Source organism: Phyllostomus hastatus, unplaced genomic scaffold, assembly GCF_019186645.2.
Source record: "Phyllostomus hastatus isolate PE091 unplaced genomic scaffold, TTU_PhHast_1.1 phas_scaffold_12, whole genome shotgun sequence".
In the NCBI taxonomy this organism is placed as follows: domain Eukaryota; kingdom Metazoa; phylum Chordata; class Mammalia; order Chiroptera; family Phyllostomidae; genus Phyllostomus; species Phyllostomus hastatus.
The window spans coordinates 16527785-16554608 of NW_025334007.1; the positions used below are offsets into that span (position 1 = coordinate 16527785).

General features: G+C 45.2%; 3 protein-coding genes across 5 annotated transcripts in view; all 3 read right to left on the reverse strand.

The window, feature by feature from the left end:
* The window catches only part of RAB9A (RAB9A, member RAS oncogene family), a 47452-nt gene extending 35992 nt beyond the window's left edge, over window positions 1-11460 (reverse strand). For both annotated transcript variants that reach the window (XM_045856078.1, XM_045856080.1), the window contains exon 1: window positions 11341-11460. The gene's annotated coding sequence lies outside the window, so the exon portion shown is untranslated. The remainder of the gene's footprint in view (window positions 1-11340) is intronic.
* On the reverse strand, window positions 3688-11460 carry TCEANC (transcription elongation factor A N-terminal and central domain containing). Its single transcript, XM_045856075.1, has 2 exons — window positions 11341-11460; window positions 3688-4938 (listed from the first exon to the last, which is right to left on the reverse strand). The coding sequence occupies exon 2, from the start codon at window positions 4928-4930 to the stop codon at window positions 3875-3877; it is 1056 nt and encodes a 351-aa protein (XP_045712031.1). The 5' UTR covers window positions 4931-4938; window positions 11341-11460; the 3' UTR covers window positions 3688-3874.
* Window positions 11461-22835: 11375 nt separating this feature from the next.
* EGFL6 (EGF like domain multiple 6) overlaps window positions 22836-26824 on the reverse strand; it is a 52591-nt gene continuing 48602 nt past the window's right edge. For both annotated transcript variants that reach the window (XM_045856083.1, XM_045856082.1), the window contains exon 12: window positions 22836-24011. In XM_045856083.1, coding sequence (XP_045712039.1) covers window positions 23901-24011 — 111 coding nt within the window. In that variant the 3' untranslated portion in view covers window positions 22836-23900. The remainder of the gene's footprint in view (window positions 24012-26824) is intronic.

Consider the following 26824-nt stretch of genomic DNA (forward strand, 5'->3'; position numbering starts at 1 on the left):
AGCACGTGCATTTATTTAATGTAAGTTTTCCGGGACATGGGAGCCTTCATAGGGAAGTAAGTATCCAAAGAAACGGTTAAACCCAAGTGGTTTTATACTGGGTTGGATAGAGGGTGGAAAACCATGGGGAAATGTGACAGGACAAAGGAAATGAGCCAAGGGTAGTAAACTGGGGGAAACCTAGTGGGACCTGTTTGTTCCGATTCCTCTCAGACTCGCTCCAACTGTAGACACAAGAATGGTCTTTCCCTTGGCTATGGGGCGGGCACCTCTCACTTGAAAGGTCCTATGACCTGCTTCAGGGGAGATGGGGGAGATCAGAGAGTCCTTCCTGCACCCGCCATTTCTCAATCCCTTCAGCTTAAAATACCCTATATGTCAAGGCGCCGTGTTTTGGGGTAGCGTGTCCTGAAACCCATCATCCAGGACTTTGTCAACCCTAAGGACAGAGGGAGAGCTGTCTTTGTGCACTCGTGTTCAAAACCAGGGCCATGAAATTTGGGTCACTGCTATGGCCACTTAACGGGTGTCCTTGCTTCTGTCCCCATCGAACTTAACATAGCAGCCAGAGGGACCCTCCTTAAAGGTCATTCAAATCTTATCACTACTGACTCCCTAGCTTCCACGGCTTCTCACCAGGCTTGGAAAAGCTCCCAAAGTCCTTATCATGACTGCCAGGACCTTCATGAACCCAGTGACTCTTTGACTTCACCTCCTACGCCTTGCGACTCTGCCTCAGCCCCCGTGGGCCCCCGTCCATGGGAGACACCCTCAGCCTCGGGGCCTTTTCCTGTAAAAGTGATTTTAAATTAAATGAAGGATCCTTACCCCACAAGCAATTATTTAAAAAAAAAAAACACCGTTTATTTTTAGGGAATAAGAAATAGGATGTGAAAGAATCATACTCTATGCCTAGAAAATGTAATGCTATCTCATGGGTTAAAAAAAGAAAACGCAAAACCCAGACCACTATTTTCCTAACTCGAGTTGCAAAAGTCACTCACGAAGTTAATACAGAAATGAGAAAGACCACCGAGATTTTTACATCTTGCTTGGAGTGTAAAGGGATTTCCATTTCAGGTGCTTTTGTTTAAAATTCAGTTTGTAAAATTCCAGTGTAAACAAAAACTACCCGCCCCAAAAAACCCCCAAACATCAAACACACACAAAAAAACCCCTAATCCAGAGCAAACACTGACATGAACTAATCACACTTGGTTTTCACACAGTGTGCTCTTTCGTGCCCACTGAATGGTTTTGTAGATCATTCCAAGTCACGGGAAACCACACTTCGGGAAACTTGAAGTTTTAGGCGACTTTGCAAGTTTCTCTTCAAAAGACTAACATATCGCATCTGAATAAGCAGCCTTAGGAAGTAGCAGGGAGAAAAGAGATGTAAATAGAATTCACACTTGATGGCCTCAAGCTGATTTCTTCAAAACCATTCGAACACAGGAAGGTATTTTCGTTTTTTGAGCCTCTTTGGGGGATTCTGTCAACGAGGTAGGTAAACTGTGCATGCTCGTCGGCTTTCAGAGTTCATTTTCAGGCATAGCATGTTAGAAAAGTTAGGAGAAAAGAACTCGTGAAAATGTGTAGGTTGTCTAGGTTCATAGATAACTCAGAAGCAAACTTGTTAAAGCTATTGCAATTAACATTCCCTGAATTTTTAAAAGAGAAAAAAATCAGCTGTAATCACGTAGAAGGCTTGTTGTGTTGAAACGACGATACTGACTGCTTCAACACTGTAAGGCCTCAAAGAAGTCATTTCCTATTCAATTCATTTATTAGAGGAATGTTGGCAGAGGCAAAGGCTGAAGCAATGAACTTCCTCTGACAGTTTAATCCCCGTCTTTACATAAGCAGAATTGGGACTTCAGGTCCCGAGGCGTTCAGAGGATGCCACTGCAAGATAAGGATCATTCTGAGCTGAAAGCAAATGAGAAAAAGCAGATATAGGATGAACTCCCTGTCCTCCCGGAAAGCAGAGCATCAATTCTCCTCACGAATGTTGTACCAAGGAGGAGGTAACCACCTTATCGCCAGAGAGGAGCCGGCACGGCGGAGAGACTACACAAACACACCTGACTATATACCTTATCATCTTCCATGAGGTCCCTCATGTATCTACTTCCCCAGCTTGCTGCCCCTGGAAGCCTAAAGCCCCTTGGCTTTGTCTTGTTACTTTTCTACAAATGCATTGTTCTTTGTGGGTTTTTTTTAAAGATTGTATTTCTTTATTTTTAGAGAGAGGGGAAGAGAAGGAGAAAGAGAGGGAGAGAAACATCCATGTGTGGTTGCCTCTCTCACACCCCCTACTAGGGACCTGGCCAGCAACCCAGGCGTGTGCCCTGACTGGGAATCCAACTGGTGACCCTTTGGTTCACAGGCCTGAGCTCAATCCACTGAGCCATACCGGCCTGGGGCTGTTTTTGTGAAGACACCAATTTCTGACCGCGCCTTTGCCTTATCCATCACTGAGTCTGTCCTCCGTGTATAATAAACTGGTTTTCTCTTGCTAACCTGTTTTTTGTCAGTCTGATTTGCAGCCTCCCAGCTGCACAGCCCAGGAAGGGTTCTGCCCTCCCCTACAGCCCTCCCACACACGCCCTTGAGAACATGAAGACTCCCTAACACCAGAAACAAAATGTCACAGTCGGAGAGTTGATACGCCTTGGAGAACTTTGCAAAGAAAAAAAAAATATACGTGACTCCTTCCACTCATCTTAAGGAGTCAAAACAAAATACTGTAGGATTAGTTATAGGGTAACTTTTGTGGCTTAAGGGAGCCCTTTAAAGTGAGAAAAGAGGGGGAAATTACAAAGCTCTGGTTACTCAATGTTAGAGCCTAAAGGCACTATTCGTCATGTTCCGAGTCTCCAGGAACACATTGCTCAGAGGTCAATTTGGGGGCAGTCACCGACAGTGAGTTCAGACGCAGAAAATCTGGGAGCAGTTCGCGTTGGGCCGTCTATGGCTGTGCAGTCTGGGCAAGTCACGGCACCTCGGGGGACCTGTGTCATCATCGGTCAAGTTGACAGAATAACAGTCTTTTCTCGGAGCTGTGAAGAGAACCACGCGAGAGAGCCTAGGGATGAGCAGTGCTCAACTCTGGTGGCATGTTAAAATAAGGTGAGGAATTACCAAAGAAATGTCGACCCCTGGGGTGCAGCCCAGAGATTTGGATGTCATTGTGCAAGCGTGAGCCCTCCGCCTCGGTGGGGTTTCAAACCTCCCCCAAGTGATTCTAATATGCAGCCCAGATAGTAGCACTTCTCAAACTATTGGACCGGACTGCACGGGGATCCTGCCACAATGCAGATGCAGATTCAATCAATAGCTTGGGGCCTGAGAGCGTGCATTTCTAACAGACTCCGAGGTTACGCGGAGCTGCTCTCAGCCACTCTTTGAGGATCACAAAGTACTAAGAGGCCACACGGCACAATGCAGTCATCCGCTCTCCATCCAAACCATCCACTTTGTGACAGTGGTGTGAACTTCAGAAAACGACTTTCTTTCCTTTTTTTTTTTTAAGCTTTTCATGTATTTATTTTTAGAGAGAGGGGAAGGAGGGAGAAAGAGAGGGAGAGACACATCCATGTGTGGTTGCCTCTCGCACGCCCCCCCACCACCCGGCCCCGGGGACCTGGCCTGCAACCCAGGCATGTATGTGCCCTGACTGCGAATTGAACAGCGACCCTTTGGTTCTTGGTCTGGTGTTCAATCCACTGAGCCGCACCAGCCGGGGCTCTTTCCTTCTTCTCAGGGTTGTTTCGAGAACAGTGTGTGTAAGATTTTAAAAACAAGCATAAACGGAAGGCACAAATAAAAGGCATCACTCCCGTCACCTGTTGTGGAGAACATGTATTTACAACTACAAGCACACCCAGTTGCTGTGGTACCACTGCTCCCCACACTCATTACAGATCACATAGGTCATCATGTCTTCATCTGGGTTTGATCTGCGCACCCAGCTCGGAAGGAAAAGTGTTCCTCTGGCGATGACTGTGACTTTGCAATTGAACTTCTCACAGCGCCGGCATTTTATTTTCTGCGTCTGTGTGCCCTCGGCCCCTTGTGGAAGGCAGTGCTCGTGTATGCCAGATTCTGTATAGGAGGCTCTCAACTCTTTCAGCTCCTCGCTGGCCATTTCCATCGCGGTCATTTCGGCAAATTCTTTCGGCGACATGGCCCCAGAGAGCAAGTTTTGTTGCAAGTGAGAATTCTGGGGGTTCTTCAGATTGGCAACTTTGCTTCTGATACAAGTTTTGTATTTTTTGAGATTCTTTGAATAGAGGGTAAACACGTGCTCTTCTATTTCCCTTGCAAAGTTCTGCCACATTTCGGCTTTGGGCTGATCCGTGGGAGAACCGGTCAGAGCTTCATAAAGAAGCTCTGTGCATTTAGTCCTCACGGCCGTGACAGGATCCAGCGACTCATCTGCTCTCTTGTCGGTGGGTTTCGGGCCCTCACCCCTGTGATGCTCTTCCTCGGGTTCCCTTCGACTACGGCTGCTTTCAGGCGCCATCATTGCAGCGGCTTTTGCCCTAACGTCTTGGGACAACAGCAGAGAATCAGGACTGGAACGGCCCAATGTCTCATCTTGACTTGAGTCACAAGAAAGTCCTGAGGTTTTGTTATTTCCCCCTACAGGGGAGAATTTGGGGTCCCTGGGTTTGACGTGAGGATCCTTATAAAGAGCTCGCCATTCGGACAGCAAACACTTGGCTTTCTTTCTCAAAGCCACCGAGGGGCAGTTCTTGAGGACTCTGTACACGGCCCTGACCACATCTGTCTGCTGGAGATGCTCCTTAGTCACACGCAGGGCTCCCAGCCCAGTCAGGTGGTCGCCAAGGTCCTCAAAGTTCCTTTCAGACATCAGCTGCTCAATGAGGGAAGCTCTGGCCACTATCTGGGTCTTGGCAGACATTTTCACAGCTGCAAAGAAAAAAAGAGTTTTCCAGTTTCTTGGGCTTGCGTTTGCCAGGCACAGCTTCCTGATAGTGGCACAGCACTTTCTGCTACTCGGCGCTTTCTAAAGGAGTTACATAATAAAAATGGGTGCGACGCGTTAGAAAGCGGGATCTGCAATCTGGTGTGGTTTAGTTTCCAAAGTTTGAATCTCGGTCATTTTGTAAAAACGACACTGCAGACGGCTTCTGCAGGAACCGCTTCTTAAGGGAGGCTTGCTGGAAAATCTGCTATAACTTTTGCCACCTCCAATTTTACAATCAATGAGCTTCCGGGAGATCAAGATAGGTCAGTTCCCTTGCAGGTATGGAACTTAGTGGTTATGTCGGGGATGAAATCATGCCAGTGTCAACATCCGCAGGGTACGGCTGAGTGAGGCTGGACAACTCCCCGCCACCCCCCCCACACTCAGCTACATACCAGAACTCCTGACTGATTTTATCATCTTTACCTGGTACTTTCATGAATAGGAAAGAATGAGAAACAAGGCAAAAGGGGGTGCTGTTCAGATGTCCCAAGGAATGTAAAGAAGTCTGAGCTAGCACAGGTTGGGAGGCAGCTGGAGCCAGGTCTGATGGGCCCCAAGGCGTTCCGCAGGCCCCGCTGTGCTTGCATCTGAGTCTTCCAGACAATGGGGTGAAGGTTCAGACTAAGCAATCCGGAGGACTTAGGACTTTGGACTAACTGGTCCCTAGGCCAGAGTTCAGTGCTGTCAACTTGTTTCTTTTTTTTTTAACTTTTAGGCATAATAAGTTGCTTGATGACTAGGTCTGTGTGCATCTCATCCTGGGCAGGCAAATGTTTACTTTACCTAACCCGTCTATTTCTCTCTCCATGTACTTAATGTACAGACCCTTGCCTACGTGACACCCGTGGACCTGTATCCGCCCATCTGGGCTACACGTGAACACGAGCATCTTGATGGCAGGGACCCTGACTTTTAAAAAGTTCACGGACTCCTGTTTTACAGCACTTGATGTTAAATACACATCGCTGAAGATCCACAGGCTAACAACACTGAGGTGATTACAGAGGGAATGAATTTCCCTCTGATTACAGAGGGAGTTTCTTTCTAGAAACGATCTGCCAAGTGCTGTAAAATGTAACATCCTTTTGGTTAGCAAATCTACTACTGTAAACTTACTGTCAGGAAATGAGAGATGCGGGGGCTGTATATATAAGCATAACCTTCAAACTGAGAACACACTAGAAGGTCCCAAATGGTTCAACTTCCACATGAACGGTCACAGAAACATCACTCACACCAGACAAAAAGCAGAAACAACCCAAATGTCCATCAATGGATAAATACATAAAATGTAGTATATGCGTACAATGCAATGTTATTCGGCAATATAAACAAATGAAATTCTGAAATATACTACAACATGGATGAGCCTCCAAAACACTATGCTAAGTCAAAGGCACAGAAGACCACATAGTGTATGATTTCATTTTACAAAATGTCCAGAACAGGCAAATCCAGAGAGACACAAAGTAAATTAGTGGTTGCTACGACTGGCTGGCGCGAGGCGGGGGGGGAGGGGGGGGCGGGGGGGGATGAGTGGGGAGAATGAGAAGGGAGCAGCTCTTAATGCGTGCAAAGTTTTTCCTGAGAGGTGAAAAACCCTCTCCAAAGCTGACTGTGGTGATGAGTTGTGCAACTGGTCATGTACTGAAGCCCACACATACCATTACAATTAACCATCTTAACCCTTTCTCAAGTACACAGTTCAGGAATGTTAAGTACATTCAGTGTCATGCAACCAACCTCCAGAACTCTCATCTTGTACGCTAACGCGCCCACTTTAAATAGGGGAGCGTATGGCATAGAGATTATATCTGAATAAAACTGATATGCACAAACAACATACAGAGTCTGAACCCAATTTTACTTAAAAATCACATGTGAAAGGCCAAAACTGGGTACTCAAAATTGTTGACTGGTGTTTTCTGAATGGTAAGATTCACGTGATTTTTGCTTGTTCTCTTACTCTTTTCTGTATTTTCTATGGTGAGCATGTTATTATTTTCATCATCAGAAAAGTTATTCGTGGCCCTGGCTGGCATAGCTCAGTGGATTGAGCGCGGGCTGCAAACCCAAGTGTCACAGGTTCGATTCCCAGCCAGGGTACATGCCTGGGTTGCAGGCCATGACCCCCAGCAACCACACATTGATGTTTCTCTCTCTCTCTATCTCCCTCCCTTCTCTCTCTAAAAATAAATAAATAAAAACTTTTTAAAAAGTTTTATAAAAAAAAAGTTATTCGTCTAATATAACTTGATGACAAACTCTATACACATTGAACATAGGTGCCTGTTGAAAACATGGCGACGTAAGTGGATCAATCAACCCTCCCTCTGGAATCAGAACACTGGAAAGGTGCTCCATCACCTGGGGCTTTGCATTCAGATTAGCATTCACAATAACCTCTGAAGGCTATCTATCGCTGGCACTGAAGCAGCTGACTCTCCCCCTCCCCCAAACTTTACCACCAAATATAAGCATTAAGTACCCTTGGCCACAGCGATGAGGTTCCTCCTGGTGTTTCCCTGTAGGTCAGCTCAAGAGTGACCAAGATTCTGAGTCTTGCATTTTGTAAAGATTTTTAGTTGTTTATTTTTAGAGAAGGAAAGAGAAGGGAGAAAGAGAGGGAGAGACACATCCATGTGCGGCTGCCTCTCGCACGCCCCCTACTGAGGACCCTGGCCTGCAACCCAGGCATGTGCCCTGACTGGGAATTGAACCCATAACCTTTTGGTCCACAGTCCGGTGGTGAATCCACTGAGCCACACCCAGCTAGGGCTGACTCTTGCATTTCTTAACCACCAGAGGAAGCTGAAATGTAGACAACCTGGGCAGCCTGTTATTTATTTATTTTTATTTTTATTTTTTCAGTCGTTTAAGAGTCACTGAATGGACCAATGTGCCACCAATTCAGGATCCTAGGTGAGTGGCTATTTTTCTAGTGATCAAGACTCAGTATTTCAAGATCATTGTTTTTCCTTGTTGGGAATTCCACCTCTAAAGGCTGAAGACAGTACATGAGGTCTTCTCAAAAACCAAAGGCTCAGTAAACAAACAACAGGCAAGATAACACAGAAAAATTAAAAAAAAAATACACACCCTCAATTGCTGCATATTTGCTTGAAAATTATCCGCCTGAGATCTCAGAATTTGCAGGAAGTCAAGGAAGCATGTGATAATGATGAGGTTCTCAGACCCTCCCCCACTTGCTGGAAGGTTTCCTAACAAAGAAGAAACATTCATCCCGCCTGCATTCTATACTCATTCTATATGCATTAACACCAACGAAATCAGGATTGACGTTTGCTGGATGTCAGCAAGCTGGTTAATAAGAGACAGGTCTAGAGTGCCCACAAGGGGGTTAGGCAATATTTAACTTGGGTTAGGATTTCTCAACGAAGGGTCAGAGCGTCCAGGAAATTTTGAAGGGGAACCTAACTGTAGTTTCAGGGCGTCAGTGGCCTGAGAGCAGCAATCTGGCATATCCCGGCAAAACTTGTTCCTTACTTACGGCCATTTATACACGTTACGCATTCACACGTAAGCGCTTTGCTCTTCACTCCGTACATTCCTTATTTACCTTTCCTCCGTATTTATCCATCTTCAATGTTTAATTGTGGCCAACTACACACACCACAAAATTTACCATCTTGACCCTTTTGAAGTGTACAGAAGTATTAAGTACATTCGGTGCGATGCAACCAACCTCCAGAACTCTTTTCTGGAGCGTACAAAGGTTGTTTTGACAGACAAGCTTTGTACCCATGAAACACTAGCTCCCCAGTCCCTACCCCAGCCCACCCGCAGCCATGAGCAACCACCATTCTACTTTGCATCTCTATGAATTTGACTATATTAGATACTTCGTACAAAGGGCATCATATAGTATTCATCTTTTTATGCTTGGCTTATTTCACTTAGCATAATATCATCAAGTTTCTTTCAAGAACTTTTTTTCCTTTGTGTTAACATTTTAAAAACCCGTATGGAGTGATAGTACCTACTTAAGGAAAGATAAGGTTTCTTTCCACTTCCGAGTGTATGATTTTTGTTATAGTTCAGGCCCTGCACAGAGCTCAAGCTGGCTTACTTTAACAGGGTGAGGTTATGTTTGTTCTGAGGTGTGTGTAGTCTAATGTTTGTTAACTTTGTGGTCCTTAATCTTTTGTTATTGAAGTGTTGAGGTAAATAACTTTTATCCCCTACGGTCTACTTTTTTTTTAAAGATTTTATTTATTTATTAGAGAGGGAAGGGAGGGAGAAAGAGACAGAGAGAGAAAGAAACATCAATGTGCAGTTGCTGGGGGACATGGCCTGCAACCCAGGCATGTGCCCTGGCTGGGAATCGAACCTGCGATACTTTGGTTTGCAGCCCGCGCTCAATCCACTGAGCTGAGCTACGCCAGCCAGGACTATGGTCTACTTTTTAAAGCTTCCATCCCTGTAGTTACCAACTGCATGTACAGTCTCTAGAAGTCGGTGTGCCAAGCTAAACCAGCTTGACAGGAGTAACTATACACAGCGCTTGTTTCCAAAGACAAGGACTGTTTGGAGTAGCAAAACTGTGAACTGACCCAGGCATGTCGTAAAGCTGTTCCGAAAGTAGCTCCAAGTTTTGTGAATGGACATGTAGTGTGCCAGCCACATTCTGCTTTAAAAGGTTGTGACGAATACAGACGAATTAAACAGAAAAAGAAAAAAAAAAAAACATCGTCACGTTTCATCCATGTTGTAGCAAGTGTCAGGATTTCCTTCCTTTTTGAGGCTGAATAATGTTCCACTGAATGAAGAGCCCGCATTTTGCTATCCATTCACCTGGTGGCGGACGCTTGGGTTGCTTCCACCTTTTGGCTGTTGTGAATAATGCTGCTCTGACCACAGGGGTACAAATACCTCTTCAAGGCCCTGCTTTCAATTCTTTGGGGTATATACCCAGAAGTGGGATTGATGGGTCATGTGGTCATACAAGTTTTAATTTTAAAAGGGCCTGCCACGCTGTTTTCCATTGTCCTCCATATTTTTTTATATTTTATTTATTTGTTTTTACAGAGGGAAGGGAAGGAGATATAGAGAGAGAAACATCAAAGTGCGGTTGCTGGGGGTCATGGCCTGCAACCCAGGCATGTACCCTGACTGGGAATCAAACCTGCGACACTTTGGTTCGCAGCCCAAGCTCGATCCACTGAGCTACACCAGCCAGGGCCATTGTCCTCCATATTTTTAAGAGCATTTAAATCCTGTGAAACTTTCTACTCCCCCATGGGACAATTTTGTGAATATAAAGAACTATTGCCCTAGGAAGGGATAATGTAGAAGCGCTGGGACACAAAGTTTTGGGAACTGCGATAAACAGACAAAAGCAGCTGTGTGTCCGCTTTAGCGTTCTACATAGCTCATTCGATAGATATGTATTATGTATCCAGTGCATGATAGATGCTGAGCCTCAAGAGATACTCTGTGCCTTGAAGGAGCTGCCAAGCCAGTAGAGGGAACACAGGCAAGAAAGGGGGCAATTACAGTCCATAAGGACAGACATCGTCCACTCGGGGACATGGGTGGGAGGAACACTGAAACCACATCCAGGCTTGCCGTCATCCGGCCAGCTCCAACTGCTTCCTCGCCATCTTCCCTGCACTTTGTCAGAGGGCCCATTCTTTAGCACAGATCTCAGCCAGAGAGTCCCTCCTTTTCCCACTTAGGGCCCTCCAGGGCTTCCCCTCTGCTCTCAGGATGGAGCCAAGGTCCCTGGCCAGCTATTAAACCACCCTCTTCCGGCCTCCTTTGTGCCCTGGCTGAACTACCTACAGGCATTGCCCACTCCACAGCTCGGGGCCTTTGCTCCAGTAGCTCCCTGAGCCTGGCTTATCTCACACCGTGAGTGGTTCTCCGTCCTCGCGCTAAATCCAAACCACCTGGAGAAATTAAGCAGCAAAAAAACAAAACAAAAACAAACGCCACCAGGCCCTTGTTTGATAGAATGACATCAGAATGAATTAGGAGTCTCCGCAGGTAGGCCTGGGTATTGTTTCAGCTCGCCAGGTGATTCCGATTTAAACCAGAGCTGCCACCACTGCACAGGCACAAGTCCCTTCCGGCAGCAGGACTGTCCCAGGTATACGCTGCCATCAGCCCAAAGACAGCTCCCGTCCTGCTCCCGGGCTGAACACACACAACCTCCCAACTGCGGTTTTGCTAGATGAGCCCCCAGTGAATCAGGAAAGAGTAAAAACATCTGCCATGCACAACCACTCTGAGACCCTTCCCTACAAATCACAGGTGGTGACTGCCATGCGGTAAGTGTCAGGATGCACCCAATTCCCCGTATTCATTCCCTCACTTACCTCTTAACAGCAGAAGGCAATACACATTTATGGAGGAACTCACGTGCCGTGCACACTCATGGCACCTCAGTCCTCACAAGAACCGAGACAGGCTTATCTCCATCTTACAGAGGAGGAAACCTGTCAAAAACATCAAGTATTTGCACATTGCTTTTTCATGGTGCGCATCACATTCATTTTTTTATTACATATCTTCCCCCTCAAGACCATAAGAATGATGTTTGTTTCCTTCACGGATACACACCTGGCAAACGCCTGGCCAGTGCTCACTATTACTCAACAAATATTCTTTAAACATCTTTTATTTATTATTTTTTTAAAGAGAGGAAGGGAGGGAGAAAGAGAGGGAGATAAACATCAATGTGCGGTTGCCTCTTGCGTGCCCCCCAACCGGGGACCTGGTCTGCAACCCCAGGATGTGCCCTGACTGGGAATCGAACCAGCAACCCTTTGGTTTGCAGGCCGGCACTCAATCCACTGAGCCACCCCAGCCAGGGCTCAACAAATGTCTTTTGTTAAATGAGTGAAGAGGTGAAGAGCATCCAGGATGCTCTCTCCTGTGTGCTTGTGAGCTACATTCTTTTCACTACAGATCATCTTGCTTGTGCCCACTGCACCTAAGCTCAGGGCCCCCTCCGCGTCTTCCACGACGGACCAACCTCATCTCAATTCCAGACTAAAAAAAATCACTAACTAAAATTCTAGTTACAAAAAAAAAAGCATGATGCCTACTGTAGGCTAATCCACTGGGCTGTAGGGACTCTAGGAGTCAAGCCATTGGAGGACAAGGAAGGGTCCAGTTCCCAGAAGTGGTGCGTGTGGACCACGCTGGGTAACCTTCATGACCGTTCTGCACCTCGTTTTGCTCCTCTACAAAATGAGGGAAATCCAACATCCTAGGACTCATGTGAGAATTAAACTAGATAGTCCTTACAAAGTCCTTAGAACCACGCCTGTCACACAGGAAGCCTGCCTGACAGTGACACAGGTCTACAGTGAAAAGGTTTGGCATGTATCTACCATACCAGGCACTATTCTAGAACAGGGAGGTTGGCAAACTTTTTCTTTCAAGCACCCAAAAGTGAATGTTTTACTTTGCAGGCCATCTGATCTCTGTGTGCACTCCTCAACTCTGCTGATCCTGTACAGGAACAGCGGCCAATGACGATACGTCAATGAATGGGAATGGCTTTGCTCCAATAAATCTTTTTTTTTTTTTCAAAGGCAAGGGGGCTAGGTCGGGCTGCAGGCCACAGTTTGCTGATCCGTTTTTAGAGCAGTGCTCTCCAACGGAAACATAATGCACGCCATGGAAAGAATTTAAAATTGCCTAGTAGCCATGTTCAAAAACAAACAGGTGAAATCATTAATACATTTTATATAACCCAGTGGATCCACAGTACTGCCACTTGAACATGTAATATATATAAAAAATGATTGAAATACTCTATATTTTTCCATACGAATTCTCAACAGTTTACTCTTTTATACTTCCTTCACAACTCAGCTTGAACTAGGCACATTTTCAAATACAAAGCAGCCTTATGTAGCTAGGGGCTACCATTCTGGACAACACACTTCTAGAGTATATGCAAATGTGGATAATGCTTAGATAACCACCTATACCGCCAGCTTCTCAATACATATCAAAAACAGAGTTTACACAGCGCCAGCAAGAGCAGGTCCTAAATATCTGTTGACTGAATGCAGGCGAAAACTTGTCAATATGAACTAATACTACAGTATGGGCAAGGTGCGCACATTTGCACATCTCTGGCCTAAACCCAGAAGAACAGAATGATCAGAGAAAATTTTCCAAAAGCTGGTAAGAAATCAGCAGTAACCTAGATATGTTTAGAGCTTTACAGCTCTCCAAGATCTAAGGAGAAAATGTAATTTTCTAGCTGTAACCCACATACACTTTTCCAGCTACACAAGGAGCCCCTTCCCCCTACAGAGAAATGCCACATGTTAGTAAGAGCGTTCAAGTATCTGAATTGTCACTCAATACTGAGCTGGGGCCCTCTTATGTTATGCTGATCCCTAGCAAAAGTACCGCGAGGGGGAGGGATCAGCCGGAGGGCCCGCCAGGGTTCGCGTTCCAGGGGGTGAGGTGGAGCGACAAGCAAAGCCTGCTGCCAACTGTCCCAGGGTGACAGCCTGGCACAAAACACACAAGCACCCCTGGCCCCGAGAAATCTGACCACCCAAGCGACCTCATCGAGGGGGTAGGAGGGGACGAAGGAACTTCAGAATCTACCCAGCCCAGAGTGCACCAAGACCCTCCTCCCCACCACCCTCTCACACCCTCCCCCTCCTCGCTTTGCCCCTCCCCCTTCCCCCCTCTTCCTTTCGACCCCCCTCTCAGCCCCAGAAGGCCCGCTCAGGGGGTACAGAGACCCTCCCCGAGCAGGGGTGGGCAGAGATCCAGGCACACCGAACCCAGTGCATGGCTCACCGAGAAGAGAAGGCGAAGACGGGGAGCCATCAGCAGCCTCCACGTCTAGGGAGAACTCCCGGTTTCCAGGGCCAAGTCCACCAAGGCTCAACCAATCAGAGCCCGCAGATTAGAGAGCAAGGCCCGCTGCATTGAGCGCATGCGTGCTAGGGAAATCGCGCCTGCGCAGAGCAATCAGTGCCCATGGGGCAGCCTTTCTGCAGCTCTCTGGAGGGTGTTAGAGCAGGGCTCAGAGTCCAGCTTCAGAACTGGGATTGGAAAAAGTTGCGTGGCTCATGTTTTTGAGCAGCAATGTTGAGCTACTCAGCAACATACCCTTTCTGCTTCCAGTCAAGACAGTGCTCAGTTAAATATTGACAAAACCTTGGACAAAATGTTATCTATTTAACACAGTAATTAATTCCTCAACTATGTATTGCACCCCTGGCATACATTAGTTGATGTGACAGTGAATGTAGACATTCACTAAGTAGCCATGTGCTTCCCACACTAATCACCTGTACACATCCCTCCCTGCAAGGGTCCAATAAAACCAAAGTGATGGTAGAACCAGAGAATGTGGCGACCTTTTCTGCTGACCCCCTCCTGCAAGGTACCTTGAGGGAAGGTTCACAGGAGCAGGGCTTTCCTCTGGATTGGATGCTGCCAGGAAGCAGGGTGATTTTATGAATCAGCAGTGTAATACACCTTACCTAGAAGGGGGGAAGACGACACCAAGACTGAAGCTGTAATTAGTAATAATAAAAAAAAAAAGCGCCGTGACAAAACTTTTGAAATACTGTAGGTCCATTCTGGATGTAACCCAATAGACTTAGTCTCAAAAGTTTATTGCTATCAGATTGTTTCTATTACAAGAACAAAGTGAGACATCTATAAATCTGATCTATTGAACAAGCTGGGCTCTGTAGGGTGTATGTAAGAAAAAGTCATTTTTTCCCTCACTATTGCCTTCAAACAAGGTCTGTGGTCTCTCTCCCCTGCCCAATGGCTCCTCCGGGGCTGGAGATTGAGGCCTGAGCAAACCCCACAGCTTTTCCAATTACTGTCAGGTACAAAGAAATCATTTTATTTTTTAGGCTGTTAAAAAGTCCATTCTGCCCTGGCTGGCGTAGCTCAGTGGATTGAGCATGGGCTGCGAACCAAAGTGTCGCAGGTTCAATTCCCAGTCAGGGTACATGCCTGGGTTGCAGGCCACAGCCCCCAGCAACCGCACATTGGTGTTTCTCTCTCTTTTTCTCCCTCCCTTCCCTCTCTAAAAATACATAAATAAAATCTTTAAAAAAAAAGTCCATTCTGCCCTGGCTGGTATGGCTCAGTGGATTGAGTGCTGGCCTGTGAACCAAAAGGTCACCAGTTGGATTCCTGGTCAGGCACATGCCTGGGTTGCAGGCCAGGTCCCCCAGTTGGGGCTGTGTGGTGGCAACCAATCTATGTATCTCTCACACATTGATGTTTCTCTCCCTCTCTTTTTTCCTCTTTCTAAAAAGTAAATAAATAACATCTTTTTAAAAAGTCCATTCTAACCTAATATAAAATTTTCAATTATTCATCCAATTTCAAAGCTCCGACCTTCCCTCAGTTCAGGTGTGTTTTGTAACTCTGTGGAATAGCAAAGGGAAAGACATATGGATTTGTTTCCTCATTCACCTTATTATACCCCTTTTCTGCTTATTCCACTGTTTTCTGATCTCTCCTGGGTGAGGACAGGAGGAGAAAGGAGTGATTTTTAAAAAGTTTTATTTGATTAGTGTTGTAGGTTGAATGGTGGTCCCGCCTCCCAAAAGATATGTACACTTCCTATCCCTTGGAACCTGTGAATGTGACCTTATTTGGGAGGGGGGGGGAAGAGGAGGGGGTCTCTGAAGATGTGATTAAGTTAAAGATCTCAAGATGAGATCATCCTGGATTATCCAATCCAGGTGGGCCCTAAATCCAATGACAAGTGTCCTTATAAGAGACAGAAAAGGAAGGAACACAGAGGACAGAAGGCCAAGTGAAGACAAAGATGGACATTGGAGGTAAGCAGCCACAAGCAAAGGAACTCCTGGAGCCACCAGACCTGGAAGCAATGAGGGATTTCCTCCTAGAGCTTTTGGAAGGAGAGTGGTCCTGCTAACCCCTTGAAATTGGACTACTGGCTCCAGAACTGTGAGAGAATGAATTTCCATTCTTTTAAGCCACCCAGTTATGGCAACCACAGGAAACTAATATGATTAATGATGTTATCACCTAGTATTGGAACTCTGTGTTCTAATGTCCGAAGGCCGCCTCTCTTCTTCTTTTTATAGGTTCACTTTTGGGTTTTTTCAGAGCCCCCCACCCCCACTCCCCAGCCCCAGCTGGGAGCCCTTTCTCACCTATTCTCTGGTTGAGATGATACACTGGTTGACCACTAGCTCCTGCTTTGGGCGGCATGACTCATCCAACCTTTTTCTGTTTGGTCACCTTATCTGCAGACAGGCCACTGGGGCAGTGTCCTTCAAAAACAACCTACGCCCAGCCACTTGCTTGATATGTGCTTACCCCATAGGAAAAATCCAGCCACCCCCCACAACTAATCCCTGGGAGCAGAGGCCGCTCCCTTTGCAGCCACTCTCTTCACTGTCATAGATAGCCTTAGGCAGCCCCAGCAGGCTTCTTACCTGTTGAGTTTTTTGGGAAAGTCAAGCACCATTTCTTGTGCCCTTTCAGGACAGGGGAATCTGTCCATCCCTCCGAGTGGTTCTCTCAAACTCCCCTCCACTTGCCTGGAAGGTGGGAGGAAGCTTGCAGAATTTTAACAGGCCTCTTTCACCCTTGCCTTCTCTTTTACTGAAGCTGAAGAGGGGAGAGGGGTCGGGGATGGCAGACATAGTTTGGGCTCTCCACTTAGCGCTGCGTAGATTGTCTGGCATGTCTCTTTAGAATCCGTGGGTACTTAACAGCGTGTTCCCTGTTGGTGTCTTGGGCAAAACTGCAAGTCAGGAAGAGTCCCATTTAACACCCTGTATACCTATACTAATAATCTTTAGGTCATTTTCATACGTCTTATTCCCCTTTCCAACGCCATTAGTCCATTTTGTCATATCTCTAGAATGTGAGTTATTCTACCATAGATTTGTGGCAACAGATTAGCAGAGAAACGAAGGACCAGCAAGTCTGGCTTTTAAATCACTTCTTGGTACAGATCATAGGATGGAAATTCAGAGGCAAGGAAACAATACTGGCGTAGCTCAGTGGATTGAGTGTGGGCTGTGAACCAGGCATCGCAGGTTCGATTCCCAGTCAGGGCACATGCCTAGGTTGCAGGCCACAGCCCCCAGCAACCACACATTGATGTTTCTCTCTCTCTCTCTTTCTCCCTCCCTTCCCTCTCTAAAAATAAATACATAAAATCTTAAAAAAAAAGAAAAAAAAATATAGCAAAGGTACAGACTTCTGGTCAAGATGGTGGCATAGGCAGACATGGCTAGTTTCTTCCCACAACCCCATCAAAATTACAACTAAAATATAGAACAACCATCACTCATAACCATCAGAAATCAAGCTGAATGGAAGTCTCATGACTATGGAATTAAAGAAACCACATCAATCCAGACTGGTAGGAGGGGCACAGATGCAGAACAGGCTGGTCCCACAGCCACTTGTGGTGGACAAAAATTCAAGAGGGATATCTCTGGAGCAAGGAGTCCCAGCCCCACGCTAGGCACCCCCAGGCCAGGGTTCCAATCCCAGGAAGATAAGGCCCCAAAACTTCTGGTTGCAAACACCAGCGGGGATTGAGTCAGTGGAAAAAGACTTCTGGAGCCCCAGGCAGTTCCTCTTAAAGAACCTACACGTGGACTCACGTACTCAGACTCACTCCCTCTGAGCTTCAGCACTGGGGTAACAAGATGAAAGGTACCAGTGGTGTACAGGGAGGAACTGAAGTGTCTAGCAACAAGGCAAGCAGAGGCCATTGTCCCTTTTCTGAATCCTCCCCCCACAGAGCCACAGAGCTAGCAGGCTGGTGCTGTATCTGAGACTCCTTCAACCTGGCTAACACTGTTTGCCCTGCCTTGGAGATCCCCTGAGACTCTGCCCCACCCTACCTACAGGCCCACCCAAGCTGCTTTTCCATATGAATGGCTGGTCTTGGCTCATGCTTCACAACTTCCTAAATCCTCTCAGACAAGCAACAGCTGGCTTCAGTGAACCCCAGGCCCGGTACTACCAGCAGCCAGCCGAGATTCACAGCTTGGCTTCACCTGGGAATCTCCAAGCCCAGCACAAGTAGTAGTCATCTCAGTTTGCTTTATAACTCAGGCAGGGTGGCCCCAGACAAAACACAGGTGGGAGTTGACCTTGGCCTGCACCACCCAGGAAACCCCAGAGCCTGCACCCCCCCAGTGGACAGCTACAGACCATGACAGAGCTCCACCAACCTGCCCCTGCACAGCTGATCCCCCACGGAGGGGAGAGGGTGGTGCTCAGTGGTCACAGCCAGTCCTTGCAGCTGACTGGCTTGGGTTAATCCCTCCCATTGACCGGCCAACAGCAGCCAAGGCTTAACTTCAAGAGGAGGGTGTACTCAGCCCACACGAAGGGTGCACCAGCTTGGGTTAAGAGAAGTCTGTGCCACTGGACTCTATAGGACACCTATTACATTAGGCCACCCTACCAAGACACAGAGTGAAACCAGTTCTACCTAATACATAAAAGCAAGCATAGGGAGGCTTCCAAAATGAGGAGACAAAGAAACATGGCCCAAATGAAAGAACAGATCAAAACTCCAGAAAAAGAACTAAATGAAATGGAAATAAGTAATCTATCAGATGCAGAGTTCAAAACACTGGTTATAAGGATGCTCAAGGAACTTAGTGAGGACCTCAGCAGCATAAGAAAGATCCAGTCAGAAATGAAGGATACACTAATTGAAATAAAGAACAATTAACAGGGAAACAACAGTAGAGTGGATGAAGCTGAGAATCAAATCAATGTTTTGGAACATAAGGAAACAAAAAACAACCAATGAGAACAACAAGATGAAAAAAGAATCCAAAAAATGAGGATCATATAAGCAGCCTCTGGGACAACTTCAAGCAATCCAACATTCACCTCACAGGGGTGCCAGAAGGAGAAGAGAAAGAGTAAGAAATTGGAGAACTGAAAAAATAGTGAAAGAAAACTTCCCTGATTTGGTGAAGGAAATAGACATGTAAGTCCAGGAAGCACAGAGTCCCAATTATGATGGACACAAAGAGGCTCACTCTAAGACACGTCATAATTTAAAATGCCAGAGGTTAAAGGTAAAGAGAGAATCTTAAAAGCAGAAAGAAAAAAGAAGTTAGTTACCTAGAGGGGTGTACCCATAAGACTGTCTGCTGATTTCTCAAAAGAAACTTTGCAGGCTAGAAGGCATTGGCAAGAAATATTCAAAGTCATGAAAAGGGGGTACCTACAGCCAAGATTGTTCTACCCAGCAAAGCTAACATTTAGAATCAAAGGGCAGATACAGAGCTTCCCAGACAAGAAAAAACTGAAGGAGCTCATCATCACCATTATTATATGAAATGCTAAAAGGACTTATTTAAGAAAAAGAAGATCAAAACTGTCAACAATAAAATGGCAATAAATACATATCTATCGATAATCGAATCCCAAAAACAAACTTTAGGAGGAGGACAGTCTGCCAGCAATCCTGATGTGTGGACTGCTCCATAAAATCCTCACTTCATTTTGAGTCTCAGGTTTTTCTTTTAAAGGGAGGTCACTTTGTGACAGCAATTCATCAGAGTAGCAAGACATAAGCACCAAACTAAAAGAATCACTGGTCTGTGCTGCTTCCGTGCCTTTTGTTCCTGCGCCATGTGGCTTCAGGGCTCATTCTCATGGGCTGACTCTGTACACACGACCCACAGCCCTCCTTTCATTCTATAACTAGGATGTGCTTTCAACAGGGACCACTCATCAAAACAACAATAGAAAGGATAACCATGTTCATTCCAGGTCTTCTAAGTCTTCAGGGGGACACACATTTGGCCAGAGTGCACCGTTCTGATTTATGGTGCCTAAGAGAAGCATTTTCCATTTGGGCCTCCTTCCCCTCCCCTTCCCATAACAACCCAACACATTGTTCTTGCTGCATCATTTGGCTCATATAATAGTTGTTATTAGGTGTTCTTCATTTCAAACATGACTTGAACACCACCTAGGTTTCTAGGTGCTGAAGAGAATGAAAGCATCAAGTCCTTTGCCATGACAAAAGTAAATCATTTGGATTGGTATGTTGACTGGAACAACGACACGTAGTTAATCCCAGCTGCTATGTGCTAGGGCCCAGGTGGTAGACTTTGGTGGGTTTGGGCCAGCAGCTTTCAGCCCACTTTCTGAACAGCTCGTTAGACACCCCAACCTGTCCTAGCTAGGGGACAGCCACATGGCCCAGCCTGGTCTGATTGCACACCTCTCCCCAGAAGGTGGATTTTGAGCAGAGTAATGTGGAGACTAATGTGGTGACAGATCATTCTGGAAATGGTGGCATCTTGATGGGCAATGGCTTTTTTTCTTACCTCTGTTTGTAGCCCATCCCAAAGCCGGGTGACTGGTCTTTTCACCTGCCTGCATACTTCTGCTTCTGTACTGCAACTTCCCATTGACATAAGTTAGCTGAGATCTGTTTCTGTTGCCTGCCACCAGTGAACACTAACTGAGACAGCCCCCGTCTTAATGTAGATGTGAGATTTGAGGGCCATCAGAAGAGAGTCCCTGATTTTACCATGGTGCTGAAACTGCCTTCTTACTCATTCATTTGTATGAAGGCATCGGAAGTTGCTATTATAAAACAGAAAATATGCCCTGGCTGGTGTGGCTCAGTGGATTGAGCACCAGCCTGTGAACCAAAGGATCGCTAGTTCGATTCCCACTCAGGGTATATCCCTGGGTTATGGGCCAGGTCCCCAGTAGGGGGCGTGAGAGAGGCAACCGCACATTGATGTTTCTCTCCCTCACTTTCTCCTTCCCTTTCCCTCTCTCTAATAATAAATAAATAAAATATTAAAATAAAATAAAATAAAATAAAATAAAACAGAACATATTAATCACGGTTACAGTTGCAGCTGTTTATTCCTGACCTTTGAGTTATCTTAGAAGAGTAGCATCCCTTCACTTGTTGTAGGACCGATAAGCATTGACAGGAAAGAATGAAAGTTCTGCAAGATTGGATTCTTCAAGATCTTAGGGGTGACTGAATTGAAAGAAGCATGAGTTCATTCACAGGACACCGGGGAAGGGAGAAATGGAGCAAAGTGGGGAGCAGCAAATGCCGAGGATAGTCTTTCTAGTTGTTTGCCTGGTAGCAGCCACACACACTTATGCACAGACTGCCACAAGGGGGCACTGCTGGCACTCTGAGGAAGGGTCTGAAAAATGAAGGGTGCAAGTGGAAAGTGTCTCACCTTCAACAGGAGAGCAGTGTGACCGCAGTGTGGTCTCATGAGGAAAAAGATTTTTAAAAGACTGGTGACAGGGAGGAGGTGATGATAACTGGGACAGAGGAGGTCCAAGAACTGTGAGGCCAGGATACTGGATGGGTCATTTGCACAGGTTGGTTGATAACATGGCTAGGAAGGACAGAGGGCTGTAGACTTAACGGCACCTCCGATGAACAATGGCTTTTACATGGGGCTTGAGAAATAAGAGGTTGCAAACAAGAGTAGGGCATGAAAGATGCCGCCTTCAACTCCACACCCCGACATGCGTGCAGTGTGAGAGGATGAGTGGCAGTCATTTGATAAAACTGCAGGGGTACAGGAGGCTCTGGGAGAGAGCTCAGTTCAGCTAAGGTTGAAAGATGGAAGACATCATTAGCATGCATTAAGGTGAAGCAGAGTTTGTTTGCCAGACCATGGAGTATGTGTGATGGGGGAGGAGCTGAAATAGTGGGAGTTAGTGTGCAGAAGAGAAAGCCAATGAGAGTGTGGGGATGAGCAAGTGGGAGAGGGTGGATGGAGGACCCCGGGGGCTTTGCACACTGGATGCCGTCCAGGGTCAACAGATACGGGAGTTGTGGCTGAATCGGCTGACCTCAGGTTTCCTCAAAGGAGGCAAAGTATGATTCAGTGCTGGTGCAGGGTAGAGCTCCATGACACTACTGGCTGTTGACTGGGCTTTAAAACAATCTGTTGGTATTTAAGGGTCTAAGAAATTAGTCCCCAAGACTATATGCTCTTGTGGTGGAAATGGCAGAAGCAACCCTCAAGAATCAGAGCTTGGTCACCTGAGTCTGGATTGTGCCTTGTTTGAAATCTTAGGTGGGCCAAGGAAGGATTTATGTTTCTTTCACTTCATACAAGGTTGAGCAGTGGCCAGTCTGGGACAGAGGCAGAAATGCCAGAATATCATCAGTGACCCAGGCTTCCTCCCGCTAGGCACTCCTTCGTAGAATGTGGCCCTTGCCCTCATGGTCACAAGGTAACTGCTAGAGTGCCTGCCTTCACAACCACACCAAAGGCAGGAAGAAGGAGGAAGATATATGGCAAAATTGGGCCACCAGCCGAGGCCCATCTTTAATGATTCTTCCTGGAAGCCCCAACAATGCTTCAGTGACTTCCTTCAACTGAAAGAGATTTTGAGAAATGCGGCCTTTTAGTTGAGCACATTGTCCCCTAACCCCCCAAATATATTTACATGTGGTTATATTAGTAAGGAAAAGGGTGAGAATGGATATTGGGTAGGTAACTAGAAGTCTCTGCTGCAGATATAGAGAAACAGGAAATATAATTATTCAGTTCAACTTAGCTCAGCTTCATACATTCATTCTCTATCCAGAAAGGAAGTCTTCTTCAGACTCTACCACAGTATTCAAAACCACATGCATCAGTTAGCTTTGGCTGCGTAACAAACCACCCCAAATTGTAATGTCTTAAAACAACCATTTTATTGTGTCTTACAGTTCTGTGGGCTGATTGGATGTAGCTGGACAGGTCTTTAACTGATATCACTAGAAACACTGTTTTGGGGGTTTCTATAACTACTAGCTATCCAACAGATACAGCTACAGCCCTGTGTAGAAGTAATTCTTTCACACTAAAGAAAAACAATGTTTCCTCACCCCACCCCCCAAGAGATTCAGTATTAAAGAACTTTAAGAGTGAGGCTACAAATATTAAAGATTAATAAGGGACCACCTTCTCTCTTTCCTTCCTCCTATGGCCCAATGCTTTCACTGCTTTAGGGGAGAGCCAGCAAATATCTAGGGAACCTTTTATTTGGAAGCTATCCTGGAGCAATTCGTGATTCGGGATCTTAAAGCAGAATATCCTCTCATCCTCAGAGAATTCACTCAGGATTCATTACCACACAAAGCTGCTCTTGAATTTGGAAGAAGAGAAACAGAGAAAAAGGCATCCATCTTTCTTTCGAATCCTGTTGCCTGCTTAATTTAGTTTTATGTTCTCCGAGGCCTTGAATTCAATAATTTAAGCTAATTTTCATTGCAGTTATGAGGCCTAATAAAGTAGTCATGTGTTCCCATAATAGGTAGTCATTTTAAGAATTTTTAAGAATGTAAAGTGTTTCCATGGAGAAAGAATAAAAACCATGTTTTCCAGCAAAGCAAATAACCATACACATAACTAAGCACAAAATCAAACAACCACAGTTTCTTACTTAGAAAGAACTTAAGCCATGAGACAAGGTGATTATTTGGATATTATTATTACAAAGAATTTAAATACACAAGTTTGGCTACAAAAGATCTGGTTAAGCCACTTAGGTAAAAGTCTGTCCGTGATGTCATAGCTTCTAAGATGTGCCACAAAAGCCACACAGTTAAACATTCCTCCGTTTTGTTTTTTTTGCAACTCTAGAAATGTTGTGTAGAGAGGTTCATTCATACATGTAGACATAGGAGATACATGGGGGCTGAACGGACATTTCCACATTTTACCAACCCAGAAATGAATTTAAAGCGAATATTGATGCCTGTCTACAAGAAAGGCATCTTACAACAATGTTTGTGTTGGTACATTGCAATTTTCCAGTTTGCATTTTTAAAATGGAGGGGCATCTGTGATGGCATATCAAAACACAGACACGTGACATTGAAAGTCAAATATAAAGACAGAGCAGACAACAGTAGCACTCAAGCACCCACGGGTAAAAGGCCGTCGGGACACAAGCCGGACACCAGCACGACACCGTCTACTGCAATCTCTCCGGTGTTGCCCTTGCCGCGTTCTGCTTCAAAAATGATCTAATAATGGAGAGGGGATAAAAAAATTACTTCAAAACATTCAAAACAATGATACAATCTGACTCTCTAACAGCTACTAAAGAGGACTAACCTCGTGTGTCCCTATTGCACAGAAACAGGCTTTGACATTGAGTAGCCAGTAACATAGTCTATTTTTCCACGTGACAGCTATCTGTGCTGAGTGAGTGATGTTCAGAGAAAACTGTAACACCCAAAAGAACCCGGAAACCCTTGGAAAGCTGAGGAGGGTAAAATGTAAGAAGAAATTTTTGAATTCCCACTTCAAACCCCCACCCCCAAAATAAAAGAATGGGGTTTTCTTAAAAAAAAAAAACTGCCTAAAAGAAATTTAGTATTCCCTGTGCACATCTAATGCAAAACTATATAGTTGAAAGGGAATTATTTTGATGTATTTAGATTTTGGTAGTTTATAATAACATAGTTATTTTTCTTAAACTGTTGATTCATGTATTCAGGAATTATCTGGCCTGTCATTGTTTTCATGTGCTGACAAATGTATCATAATAGGCTATAATCACTTTTATCTAAGACACTTATTAATAATCATGAGAGAAGCAAACTTCTTTGTACTTTAGAAATTTCTACTGTATAAAGAATAGAAGATGAATACTAAAAAAACCTTATCTTCAAATTGGACCCAAAATGACAGGGCTGACTCATTTAACAAAATTAAAGACATACAGTAACTATTTTATATTCACTCATTCACCTAAAAATATTTTCAAAGAAATATTATTAAAATAAATTTTTGCAGAATGATGCATATAAGTTTCTTCAATTTTGTCATGTTTTAAAAAATAGTTCATGTTACTTTTATAATCAGAAAAGACACCAAAATATTTTTAATTCAATAATTATGAAAGTAATAACAGTTACAACTTATGAAGCACCTATTAAATACCATTTATTGTAAGGAGTAGCAATAAAAAGGGTAATATGCTTAGTGTGCTCTTTAACTCTTTAAATCTCACTCTCAGAGATAAGCAGATTAGAGGCCAGAAAAATTATTCTGATTCAAACATGATTAAGGTTACTCTGAATCAAACAAATTAGAAAGAAAAGACTATCTAATTTGGAACATGTTATTCTTCTTTAAAATGCCACACACATGTACTTCTGTCAAAATGAATTCAGCAACATGCACTGTGTTTGTACTGTGCACATAAATAGATTCAAATAAGTATTCACGTGGAAAGGAGCATGCAAAATGTGGAAGCATTGATGTTACTGTGGAATGATTATGAATCTTTAATTTTTTTCAATAAAGTGATTTCCCTTTGTCTTCTCTAAGCATTTTATTTTTTAAAAGATTTTATTTATTTATTTTTAGAGAGGGAAGGGAGGGAGAAAGAGAGAGAGAGAGAAACATCAATGTGCAGTTGCTGGGGGTCATGGCCTGTAACCCAGGTATGTGCCCTGGCTGGGAATCGAACCTGCGACACTTTGGTTCACAGCCCGCGCTCCATCCACTGAGCTATGCCAGCCAGGGTTCTCTAAGCGTTTTAAAAATGAAATTCAAACTTGCAGCACATTGGCCTCGTAAAGAAAGGTCCTTCACGGATCATGCTCACAACACCAGCATGCACCTATTCACCATCCCCAACAGCATCTCTGTCCTGCTTCGTAAACAATCACGGGATAGTTTTCAAGGATGAAGTGGTTTGAGGCTCGCTGTCATCACTGTCCTAACCTCGCAGCATCTCCAAAGACAGAAGGGGGAGGCTCAGAGGGACAAATGGGGCAAAGGGAGACTGTGACTGCCCGCTGCCTGGACTACCCTCTGTTGCCCCCAAGCTACTGGGACTCATTTTCTTGAGAACTGCTGCACACAAGTTATCACCAAGCAGCAAGTGGTAGCTCAACTGGGAATAGGAATTTCTTCCTCTCCTAGTCTCCTCTCGGGAAGGAACTGCTTTCAGGAAGATGTCCTTCTGAGTATTTTTCAAAAGTAGTAAGTCAGCCCTGGCTGGTGAGGCTCAGTGGATTGAGCGCAGGTCTGCAAACCAAAGGGTTGCCAGTTGGATTCCCAGTCAGGGCACATGCCTGGGTTGTGGGCCAGGTCCCCAGTAGGGGGTGTGTGAGAGGCAACCACACATGGATGTTTATCTCCCTCTCTTTCTCCCTCCCTTCCCCTCTCTCTAAAAATAAATAAAACATTTGTTTAAAAAAGTAGTGAGCCAAAAAGCAGACCTCTAGGTGGGTTAAAGAGGGTGGGCAGGTCTAGACTTTGGGATATGATGGCCCCCCCATCACTGAAATCCCTGACTGACACTCCAGGATAACTAAAAATAAGCGTCAGGATAATTAATTGCCATCCTAATTTGTGTTGGTGTTTAACTGCATTTTTCCTTATCCTGGTACAAAAATATTAGGCAGGCTTCTTATGCTGTCTTTGAGAAAGGGTATTTGGGATATAACCATTGAAAGCAGATTTTTCTACAAGGCAATTCCTTCCACAAGCTCAACCTCCTTGAGTAGATAATGTTCATAGAAGGCGGAGCGGCCTTGGGTTCCTAGGAGATCAGCTCTAAGTCCTTGGAATATTCTACCTCCTCTGACCATCTTTGGCCAAGCCGGGCAAATTGATGTGATTTATGGTGGGGCCTTGAGTCCCACAAGTATCAGCCTGACCTGTGGAGAAGCTGGAGTCTGAGTAAGTAAAGTCAGCCACAGGGTTAGTCATGTGGGCAGGCCGACCTCGAACAAAACCCTACAATGCCAAGGCATGGGTGAGTGTCCTTAGCGGGCAGTATTTTGTGTGCATGGTCACGCATAATTGCTGAGAGAATTAA

What these genes read in the sequence shown, in the direction of transcription:
- TCEANC (XM_045856075.1), bottom strand. Translation starts at nt 4,930, where the DNA reads ATGTCTGCCAAGACCCAGATAGTGGCCAGAGCTTCCCTCATTGAGCAG.